Below are 12,363 nucleotides of genomic sequence, written 5' to 3' on the forward strand. Positions count from 1 at the left end.
AAGGATTAAAATGAGGAGGGGCCATTCCTTTTCATTTATTTATTTATAGGTGCTGCTGCTGTACCACCATTCCCTCTCTTCTCTGCTCCTTTCCCTTTCTCCCCATTCCTCCTTTGTGTAAGAGGATGTTATACTAATAGGTTGGGTACCTGCTGAAGAGACCTATGCTCCAAGCCCTGCTCCCTGGATACTTAACAATTATATCCAACAATCCCTATGCAAAAAAAGTGGGCATTAAAGATGCAAGGAGTCTCTTAATCACTAGGCTAGGAAGAAGAAAGCATGAATTATTTTTTAACAACTTGTGCAGCATCAGCAAGGGGTAAGGCTTGGTACCCATCCTCGAGACCCTCATTAGGATCAGAGCACTGTTCTGGAAGGTGGAAGATGAATGCCCAAATGCCTTCAGACAACTGACTGAATAATAACCCAGCTCTCCCACACCCCCAGTATGTGTTCAAGTCAAGAGGATATCATGAAAGACAGAGAAAGGAATTTCTTGCTAAGGCCATGCTTTGCATGGGAACAGCAGCTGCTTTATTATGAGCCTGATATTGCATTAGCTCTGCATAGAGTGTCTGCTTAATTTGTCCTTAGGGAATATCCCTAGTTTAAGAACCATACAATTAATTTTCCTTGGCCTTATGCCCATTTCCCCAGTTCTGCATCAATAGATGTCAATAAGCACACTAATAATAGATTTAGAAAAACACATTAACCAATCACACTACCCACGTACTTCCTTATTTTCCTATTCATTCACAGCATAATCCCATCTGGACATTGAACAGTCAAATTCATATACACACGAAAAATCTAGAAAATATCTAGAGATCTTCACAGGACGTCAAAGAATTTTACAGGAAATGCAATTCTAGCAGTAGAATAGAATAATTCTTTGAATCCATAGCATCATCACTTATTTAACAATCCTGGTACGAAGATTCTGTTCCAGCCTTTCTTCCCTCACCTGACATCTTTTTCCTATTTATACATCAGAGATATGTGTATACCTCCCCTGTACACAAACACCCACTTTTAAAGGTGCTTTCCCAAAGATGTAACTTTTAACCAGATTGCATTGTCACCAACGTGCCAAGCACTTATCTCAAAGACTCGCCATACATCGTTTTCAAGAATTGTTATCTTTTAATGCCTCTTACCTGACAGCAAGTCACAAGAACAACTGATAACAGTGGTTCCAGGCTTTATCCAGCTCACAGGAACATCATCAGGTTTTGTACTGCCAACTACCACCACATCTGCGTGATGAAGCTAGGAACAGCCCAAAACACCCCCCAGAAACAAAACAAGCATTTAATGTTAGAAATACATTCTTGAATATGTACCCTGTAATATTCAGACTTAAACAGCAACAGTCTTTTGAACAAAGTATTTGCAGACAACAGCATAAAAAAAAAAAAAATCCAAATTGATGGCTTGATTCTTACCCCACATGAAATTTAAGAACAATAGGATTTAAAATGAAGTCAGGTAAGCAAACTGTGAAAACAGGTAAGCGGGGTCAGAGTTAGCACCAATAATATTTAATGGGGATTACATACTTTCAAAGAAAAAGCCCTATTACAGTCCAAAGTCCTGTCCAACTAGATAACTTGGAGAGACTTAAGAAAGAGAAGGGTTGAAAGACAGTAAATAGGCAATTACAAAGAGTACAGTCAGATTATCTGACAGTAGAAAACCAGGCCAGCTGATGGGAATGCAAGATGACCCGATCTGCAAACATCAATGCCTTTGAAGAATAGCAATTAAAGTATTATTTTCCTTCTCAGTTCATGTTTGCTAATCAGTGCCTCTGACTTAGTTCAACCTGACAGATGGAGCAAAAATGGTTACTACAAAAATTCTTATAATCAAAGACATAAGTGTCTTCCTTTCCTCCCTCCTCTGAAACAGGACTCTGTACCAATTACCAGAATCACCATGAGATAAGGGACAGCACCAGAGGAAGACGTATAAAGATCCACTAAAAAAGCAAAATATGGGCACAGCACTGCCTCAAGCCTGAATCACAGATACAGTGATTTTGGGAATATTTTTAAAAATGTAAATTAATACCAAGTGTCACAAACTCGGCGAGCCTCTCTATGAATTGATTTGTGACTGAGAAGCGTTCCAGCTTCTTTTTTGGCCAAAAGTGCTCTGATGCAACCCTGCCGAACACTCGGGCCAAGAAAGAACAGCTACAAATCCTGTCAGGATAGCAGGTTTTTGGCACAACTGAGCATTCAGGAGGGGAGAAGAGCATAACTGTGGCGGAAAAGGCAGGAAGCTAAAAAAAGGTCCATCTTCCCCTTAGAGGACACAAGGATGGCCTAACCCTCCTTAGAGATTCAGATGCGGAAACAAAGCCAAAAGTGTGGGAGAAGATTTACTTGCTTGACAAATGACTAATGCAATGAGCTGATTCAGGCTTCAGTCAGAAGTCCTGCAATACTGCTATGATTGCCTGCAAACGTGCAGTCTCAACAGTCATTCAGCCTTATCCAAATTGCTTACACTCCTGCATCTGGTGCGAATATCAACTTATATGCCACTCCTAGAAGGCTACATAAGTCATAATGCTTGACCAGTGTCAGGTCAAATCTTACTGCAAGCAAATCTAGATAAAAAGATGTTGCAATGACTTGTGTACCAAGAATACTATGCTGAAGGTATGCTTTCCCCTGCAAAAGGAGGCAGTCTCTGCTGTAACAGTCAGCATTATCAACACAGAGAAAAACAGTGATTATTCTCAGTTACATGAACCCAGCCTTTTTTTCGTAAGAAACAAAGCATTCATATTCTAGCACTTATAATTAATATACTGAAAGTCAGGTATGTCTTCCCGTGCAAAGCCTCTGGGACAAGGACTAAGAGCTTTGTGCACCGCTTAGCATCATGAAACTATGAGCCAGTCAAGAGCTCTATGCAACAAGTAATAATTTTGACAAATGTTCAGCCAACATACTTATGACAGAATTGATCCAATGTAACTGTAATGCCAGAGAACAACTGACCTGACCAAATATTCATCTCTATGACTACTGATCATAATGTTCAAAAATGTTTTTAAAAGCTGAACACAACCATTCTTGTAGCCAATGTTAACACTAGTTTGGATGGCTAACATCACACATACCCATAAATGTATCGGAAAACCCGCTGAACCTTTCATCTCATTGCCCTGCCCCACCTTCGCCATGAAAAAAGTTGTATCACGTCTCAGCAAACAGTTGTCCTACGGATTGAAGGCAACACTGATCTTGAAAGTAAATGTAAAGAAAAAAAACCAACCAACATGCACAGATACAATTGTAACTCTCTTGCTATAAGCAAGTATTTTATGTGCAACTATTGAAAAAGTTCCTGGAGAGTCAATAAAGTATGTATCACAAACACTTTACAGAATTTTTCTTCCCCTGTGAGTATTTTAAAAAAATTATATCCAGAAACTTGTTTGACTGAGAGAGAGAGTCCACTGAAATCAAAATAGTTGTTTACAGAATTTTGGGTGTCCTTGGAAGAGATTTATGTGATCTCTGTCGGGGCATTTTGGTTTCACTTGCAAGAAGTTGTGCCTGTGCCGCCCCTGCTTTTTTTCCTCTCTTGCCATAACCTACTCTTTTGACTGCCTGTAAATCACTAAAGCAACCAGCAAGCCTTGGGAGTCATGTGCAGGCTCATCTCCTCCATCAGAAACAAACCACAGACATTAGAGATGGAAAAGACCTATGAAATCATCACATCCAACCTCCCCAGCAAACGCACCGCACAGTCCCCAGACAGAGGATGCATCTGACAGGAACCAGATGCTACAGGCAGCCACAGCCAGAAGGTCGAGGAGATACCCATGAGGGGGAACATGCAACCGACGGCCCAGTGCTCCCCGGACAGCAAGGCTGCGTGCCACCAGGCAGGCTAGAGAAAGGAATGACAAGCATCATGCCAAACCATCCTTAATGTACTAGGCAACAGGCTGAAGACAAGTAAGCTAATAGTCCAGTAGTATCCTGCCTTCTCACCGGTAAATATTTTTTCAGTTGGGAAGAGCTGTGCCAATAAATAATCTGAAACCTTACCTCATAACAAAATATGACTCTCTCCACCAAGATTTAAGTAGAAGCAGATTAAGAAGCACCACCCATTCCCAAGACAGAACACCAAATGTTAAAACAACAATACAGACTTTCCGGCCAAGTATTTAATGATAAAGGTACAAAGTAGCTGTATATTCCAGACAACTGAAAACGCATTTTGCCATGAAGCCTGCATAAAATTTCATTCCCCCATAGTTAAAACTGACTGCTACAAAAGCCACTTTTAATTACATGATCAAAGAAAAAAATATTTGAAATTACTATTTGAAAAGTAAAAGCCCTCGGTTTCCTGGGTATGAAGTATAGGCCAGCTAAAATTTAAGAAATGGGATGAGGAATAGGAACCTCATTCAAAGTTTTTTCACAAGTCTCCTTATGAAAAAAATAACTTCACGCATCAGTTTACAGGTTCCACTTCAATTACAGCAATTCTAATTCCTTTTTGAAATCTTGAAAATTTTTTAAGTCAATGACTAGTTTCAGGTACTTTTTCCACCCAGGCATCTTCTCCTCATGTGGTTTCTTCCAGCTCTGTCTCTACCTTGGGAAGTTCAAGGTTTGCAAATCATTGGCAACCCTGTGGGACAACTACGCATCGTCTGCTCCGATCCCACCCCCCCGGCCATGGTCCTCAGAGATGAGCCGCAGCAAGCAGCCACCAGCTCCCTGCTACCGTCTTCTTGTCCAGACACCAACAGCCCCTTCCCTACCACATCGGCCTGAATGCACTTGCCCTACACAGTGCATGTGAAAATTAGGTCCACATCTCTACTGCGGGCTCAAGCCTACTGCTACGATGCATCCTTTAGCAACTGTTCCTCTAGCTCACAGACAGGGAGATAAACTTCAAATTGCAGGGAACAGAGATGATGCACATAAAATATTGAAGCAGAAATACTTTGTCTACAGCATCGTCATTAGAAACTCTCACACAGCCTCCCTCTCCTCTCCTCTTATGGGATCCATATAACTGGTCTCATGTTCTTTCATGCCTCCTTACATGCTTACAATACGAAATGTAGTTTTCTGCCAGAACCAAGACTCTTGGTCTTATCAAGACAGCAAAAACAGGACAGTAAATGACTAAGAGATGCCTAACAGTCTGAAGCTTAAGTGTTGCCTCTAAGGAAAAGCAGACTGTGGCCAAAAGATGTTCTTGTCCAACCTGAAAAGGAACTTCCCATCCATGCACTCCAGCTGAACCACTCTTGTGCTTCTCAACCAGGCTTTTACAAACAAGTTTGCCATTCCTAATTATAGCTAGATAGACCAATTTTCAGTCCTTTTACAACAAAATTGTAGGATAGCAGCTCTCTTAAATTAGGCATGATGGGGTTCACATCCAGACTACATTTAAGATGAGGTGCTGAAATCGTGACTGACTGAATTTAGATGGCTGAAATGAAATTCCACATTCTCATAGGTACTAAGTATTATCCATGTTTTGGCAAGAAAATAATCTGTGTTTTTCAATTTGAATCTGTTTCATAACCTCCTTTCAAACTATAAAGCCTAATTCTAACATAATAAAGGATTAAGCACGTTAGTTCCCATTCTTCACCTGTAACGCTGAATGGACTTTTGAGTAGTCCCATTTTTAAATGACAACAAGCGAGATGTTCCCAAAAGTATGTCACTAGGTCATTCTTCAGGCACTCTGCAGTGATTGTGCTTTGAAGAGTTATCTACACAAAACTTAACAGAATGATAACATCTTACCTACTTTCACCAAAATGCTCAAGTCTTTATCCCTTACTTCATCATTTATTTTACATCCAACTTATCAATGCAAAAAGAACAGCATTTCTTCATGGCAACTATGCACAGCTGTGTTAGAACCTTCTGAAATATACTGCTTTCTTTCACTTGTGATTTTATTTGAAAACCCAGGAAGCTCAAGAGTGTTGAAGGACATGGCTCAGCTGTGCCATGATGACTTTTTAATAACTAAAGTCTAGCAACCCCAAAATGGAACAAAAAGAAACATTAATAATCTGTTCACCTTAACAAAATATGAAGTGGGGAGAGAAAAGAACATGCAAAGTGTGTCCATTATTCATGCAGGTGAAAGCAAGGAAATTAAAATGTACCATTATTTATTTTATTCCCTTTTCCTGCCATAGGACAGAGAAGACTTGCTTCAAAGGAGCACACTAAGTCAGATGGTAGATGGTATTACGCTGCTTGTCAGCAGAGCTACCTCTACATTGTTAGATTTTTCCTAAGGTGGACTAAAACATACCTTCCTCTTGATCATTTTCAAAGTATTTTTGCAAAAGTGCATGAGTAAAAGAAGCAATAACAAGTCCTCAGCAATACAAAACCTGATCCAAGAAAACCTACAACCTTAGTGTCGTGTGTCTTATTTAAATCAATAGAATTTCTAAAGAAAACACTTGTTGTTGTGCTATCCTTTAAAAAGAAGAATAAATCAGCAGAGCTAGTCAAAGGTAATGTATCACCCGCTTAAGAAAGGCATTACATTATTAATTTCAGGATTAGTGCTTCAGTGCAAATGGGCCTGGCCAAGACAAATAAGGTACACCTACCCTTAAGATCAATTTTTCCTTTCCTGCTATATATTGCAAACCAAATACATCCCAATGAAAAGTTCATACTCTTCCTAAGTTCATTCCTCACTTCATAAGTGAAGTTATGCTATCATAGGTTATAATTCCAAAAAACAGCACACAAGACTGCTACTGTAGAGGTATCACATCCAGAGGAAGGAGAAAAAGCATACAGCCATGTCTAAAGTTAGTGTATTGTGCAGCAAAAACAAAACATGAATTAATTCTTCCAAGTCTTGGCAAAATCTCGACATCAACTAACATATTTTCTTACCTGAAATTCAAATAAAAAAAACCTCAAGAGAAGAAAGCTTGTGAGCCTTTAAACTGTTTTTACTTAATCAGCATTTCAAACGAGCAAGAGAAAATAAATTCATATCATCAGCTATAATCATGTTATCTAACAACGCTGTACTTCAAATACAGGTTGTCACAAGACAGCAGTGCCTTGTTGTCTAGTAGGAAATCTGTGCTCGGTTTCTGACTCTCCAGCTTCTGGGAATACGAAACAGGATAGTTTTCCCTGCAAGCATTAGATTTCATCTAGGAGCTAGAGTTAACTATAACAGTTGCATCCAGCCAGGTTCAGCAGTGCTCTGAGGGTTATTGGTGACATGCTGCTCCAGGCTTAAGACGAGGAAGAGGAAGGTAGGTTTCCCCTGAGCTCTGCTGATTAGTCCTCCAGGCAAAGCAGAAACTCCTTTACTGCCAGAAGTTAAAATGAACTTGGGAAGACTGATGCACAAAGCCTCAAACTGCCTGCTGCCTAGGCCTCCTATTCTGTTTCCCATCAGTGACCTGCTGCAATAGGTAAGCTACAGGGAATGCCAAAAAGCAAAGCACGATTATGGGAAAGCATCTGGATGGAAGGAAATAGATCTCTCTCCAGCATATTGACAGCACTGCACAAGCAGCTCTGGCCCGGTCCAAGTCTTCTGCCGTGAACCAGTGGAAACCCCTCTGGCCACCCTGTCACCCACCCCATCCAGCCCAAACCAGTCCTCTAGCACAATCCCAAGCAACGAGAAATAATTGGAGAATGAGACGTGGCTAGTATTAAGTTGACAGTGCTCCCATCTCCAAGAGAGGCATGTGTTTGCTAAGTGCCGTCAGTCACTTAAAGCACAGAGCTGAGACAAGCCTGACAAAAACATCCACAGCTGTGAAAACACAGGTTTGCCAGAGAACTTTCTAACTATCACAGCTGCTTAAACTTATTTCCTCCTCCTGTCCCTGCCTTCAAAACCCAGAGGTTTGATTCTATAATTTTGCATTGGCTGCCACCTTGTGGCATGTGCTATCAAATATAACACAAGAGCTGTCCCTTGCACCTCACCCCTACAGCGACTTGCAAACAGCCCCTGGAGTACATGCACCTCTTTTACAACAAATATCTGAACCCCTCTGCACATGCCCAAAGGATAACACTTTCCCAGTTGTATTATTCTATGAAATTTGGGACTAAGGAACAAACTAGGAAGTTTGACAGGAAGTCATACCAACTTCTAACTTGTTGCTAAAACCTCTGCAAAAAGCAACTAGGAAGACCATGCAAATTAAATCCTTCAGATTAAGGCTCCTGAGCTTCTCTGAATCCTTTTACAGTTGTCTTCAAAGATAAAGATTGTGATCCTCCTTGTCCCAAAAGAGGCAGCATTTGCAAACCTTTAAGATACAAATTCAATGAAAGTAATTTCATACAGATGACTATATCACAGGACAAGAAGAAAGCAAGCATCCCTCTCGCACTGAAGGAAAGAAAAAGGGATACCTAACAAATTTGTTTTAAACTCTACCCCGAATTCTTTCTCTCACAGCTAGTGGTGTAAAATAATGAAGTTATAGCAGCTGCTGCTACATATGTAATATTCTGGTAGAGGCCCCTGTTTGCCTGAGCACCATTTCTGAGCAAGCAGGAAGGAGAAAAGATCTTAACCCACGTTGGCTACCAGCAAGTTTCAGTGCCCCAGTGCCGCCCACGACTGCGACGCCGAGTCTCCCCCCTGGGAATGGCAGCACAGGGCAGCCGGTGGGGATGCCGGGATGGTGGGGATGCAGGATGACCCCCGGGCACCGGGCAAACAGAAGATCGCTCACCTTGGTCTGCAGCTGAGAGGCTTTCCACCGGCAGCTCAGTGTCGCCGCTCCCTCCCTCTGCAGCATGCACTGCAAGGCGGCACCCACCGCCCCACCAGCTCCCACCAGCAGCACCGTCTTCCCACCTGCGTGACATGAGGCAAGTCGTTCAGCTGCTCTCGGCTGCAAAGGCACTAGCACCAGGCTCCGCTGGAGCATCTACATGAACTCCCCCCGCTTTACCAGGCCACTCGCTACCAAAGCCCTCCAGAGGAGCCGGCAAAGCGGCTCACGACAGGACAGCATCGCGTGCCTGCACAACCACAGCAGCTGTGGCGTTACGGGCAAACTCTTTTGGAGCCCATGCGGTAACACAAACCACAGGTTTTAAGTTGTTTCCTGGCGACTCTCTAATTCTAGTAAGCAAATACTGCTCTTCTGGCTTTCTGGTATTTTGTTTGCACAAACCCTTTCATTCATATTTGTTACTAAGTACATTGGATCTCCTGTTTACAGTTCTGTTGCAGAAATCCTTGTCTCCACAATTATGAATCACTGTAAGAGAGACTACTTCTGAATTGCTACCTTAAACTAACAGTGTCTTCACACACTGTAAAGCCACTTGTTTAAATCTGCCATTTCAATGTTAGCATTTACACAATACAACCCAAACCAAAAGATTCGCTCAGCAGTTATTTACAGGCAGACCTGGATTTCTCCAACTGTTCACACTAATCAAAATTGTCAGGTGAAATCCCTGAGTGATGTTTGTATTTTTGGTTTTGAAGACTCAGATGTCTCGGGTGGCTTCAGTGAGATTAACTCTGCTGATGGCAGGTAATCCCTGCCTAATCTCCAAAATCTGTAGGACTGAGACCCATTTCTGCTAATATTACATTTTGATCTCACTGAGGTTCCTCACTAGCAGGAGACAAATATATGCTGGCTGGGAAAACAACACATACGAGAAAACAAGGTGAGATTATATTTGTCTCTCAGTCAGAACTAAAAATGAGAAAATTAATTAGGCTAAAATTAATGTAATAATTATGATAGAAGTTCTCACCTATATCTTCAAGAAGCTCCATCACAGCACGTGCTGTAGGAGGAACTAGACAGTCATGGGCATCACCACGTACCAAGCGTCCTAGGTTTACATCGGATAGTCTGCAGTGGAAAAATACGGCAAGTTAAAAAAAAAATGTTGTGTAACACAAATCCTCAGTAGCGCTTCTAACATGGCTAACAGCTAATCCCAAGAGCAAAGGCGACTCATAAAAGTAAATCCTTTGATAGACACATACTGTGGCTAATTTGTATCATCTGACATCCCAGTTCGACAAACACTGAGCCTCAAGAAAGGCCAGGAAGGGGATCTGTGAGTTAGAACAAGTAATACGAGCCCACAATACACGGGCGGCTCTTTACGCCTTGCAGTGGGCTAGCTACCCACGGCACATCGGGCCAAAACACCTCAGTGGCTGCAGTGGAACCAGACCGGCACTGCCAGGGCCAAGCTGAGCCGGAGGCAATACATCATCATCCTTCTGGGCTCAGGCTGGCTTGCTGGGGTGAACTCAGGTGTTTCCATACTGCACCGCGTTCTCTCTCATACACAAGGATGCTCTAAAGTTTCCATTCTCTGTCAATCTCCAGTACTCCAGATAATAGAAAAGTAACTAATTTGCAAGATTTTCACTTTTTTTTCCTCACATGAGAAAAAAAAATGAAAGTGGAAAAAAAGAATATTAAAAATGGGTAACTGTCTGCTGTTGAGGGCAAGAAGGCTGCAACAGCAGCAAAATGGTAAGCCAGACACCTAAATTATGCCAATGGTCTCTCCAGAGAGCAATGCAACTCAAGACTGACTGGAAAGTTGTGCTAATGGGTCCAAACTATTATAGCTTACTCTCCCACTGCGAGAGAGTGCTGTAAGGAAGTTAAACCTTTTCTGCAACTTTTTCATCAGTCCTTCTTGTGAAAATTTTGGGATTTGTGTTCAGTACTTTGTGACTACCATTTGTATTACTGAAGTACTGAAATACCTTAAGTAACATGAGAAAATCAGAACTTTGTTTTTGATTTCTTTGAAAAGACCGTGTCCTGAATATACAATATATAAAGATTAAAAAGATAGTGATCAAAATGACTTCAGCAAAAGACTTCTCATTGATTCAGCAGCATCTTCTATCACTGCTCAATAGCACAGCTAGACACATTGACTGAGGAATCCGTTAATGACAAGCACAGGGGAAAATTGATTTTAGAGAGCCATCAACCTTGCATCTGCTAATATTATTTCTCAGTGCTTCACTTACCCATCCACATCCTTCTCTGGTTTCACAGCGTTTAATACCTTACTGCTATATAAGCTTTCTGGGAGGTCAAGGGCAAGGCCCTGCACATTAGGATCCTCATTAAGTCTCAAGATTTCATACACAATCTAGGAAGTTAATAAAAAGCATTAAAGATCAGAACAGACAAAAGAAGAATCTAATTAGAAGGGGATAAAACCTATATTTTAAAACTACCTTATGGCCACCTTTGCTTCCCTCACATATTACTGCAACTTCTAAATGAAAAGCAATAACTCACTTTCCTTGTTTTATATTTCCGTGGCTTACCAAATTAAGCCACCCTGACTCTGTTCTAAACATTTTGCAAAGCTGGCACATATTACATGACATTACGCTGCCAAAAGCATTTTGTCTTTCACCATTCCAAATTTCAGCAAAAGCTCGACACAGCTTCAGAAGATGCTTTTAGAAATAAGAAGCCTTAGTTAAAACGTAGGTCAAAATAGGACCAGATCACGTCCCAACACAGAACATGGACTGTGTTTCCAGTTGTAACACTGGAAAAAACAACTATACGAGAGAAAATACATCGTATTAAGCCAGCATATATTTTTATCAGTTTTCCTTCTCAAAACCCCCTGATCTTAAGAGCTGACAGTCATCTTGTGAAGAATTGTTATTTTAAAAAGGCACTGCACAAAAGTTTATGAATTTCAAAGACTGAACCAGATGCGAGTTCAAATAGCGTGGTGCTTAGTTGCTGGCTGGGGTTAAACCACAACACATCATCACAGCATCTAAAATACTTACAACTCATGCAGGGTAAAGCAATCTTGTATTAACTTACCTTTACTGTACACAGGCAGTTATGGCAGAACAAAAAGTGCATGGTATTGAAATCCCTCCCACCTTCCCAAACCAGGGAATGCAAGCTAGCAGGTGGATTTTAACAAATGAAAAAAACCTTTGTCATAGTGAGTAAGAAAACCATTATGAACTTTATTGAAAGTAACTTTCTTCAAATAACAAAAATACCCTGCTTTTCTCTTGACATACACAGCTCAGCCACTTCCTAAGATATTAGTTCAAAGTAACAGCAACTCCTGCTGCATACTTGCTGTATTTTACCTATTTCCTACTGTGTTACTCAGCAGATAAAATGCATTTACCAACAGCAAAGTGTATTTGATCTTCATTCCAAAAGCCCGCCCTTCTTAAATGGGTAGCTGACTATTCATCATCCACAAAACTGGACTCCTAATATTCTTCACAGTAAGTTCCTCTCAATATATCTGGAAACTGTCCTCAAGATAACACTGC

General features: G+C 41.1%; 1 protein-coding gene across 2 annotated transcripts in view; it reads right to left on the minus strand.

Moving 5' to 3' along the window:
* MTHFD1L (methylenetetrahydrofolate dehydrogenase (NADP+ dependent) 1 like) overlaps positions 1 to 12,363 on the minus strand; it is a 161,712-nt gene that overhangs the window by 143,448 nt on the left and 5,901 nt on the right. For both annotated transcript variants that reach the window (XM_052784728.1, XM_052784729.1), the window contains exons 5-8: positions 11,065 to 11,189; positions 9,813 to 9,913; positions 8,768 to 8,892; positions 1,164 to 1,275 (exon numbers count right to left, since the gene is read on the minus strand). In XM_052784728.1, the coding sequence (XP_052640688.1) occupies positions 1,164 to 1,275; positions 8,768 to 8,892; positions 9,813 to 9,913; positions 11,065 to 11,189 (463 nt within the window). The remainder of the gene's footprint in view (positions 1 to 1,163; positions 1,276 to 8,767; positions 8,893 to 9,812; positions 9,914 to 11,064; positions 11,190 to 12,363) is intronic.

This window comes from Harpia harpyja, chromosome 4, assembly GCF_026419915.1.
Source record: "Harpia harpyja isolate bHarHar1 chromosome 4, bHarHar1 primary haplotype, whole genome shotgun sequence".
NCBI lineage: Eukaryota > Metazoa > Chordata > Aves > Accipitriformes > Accipitridae > Harpia > Harpia harpyja.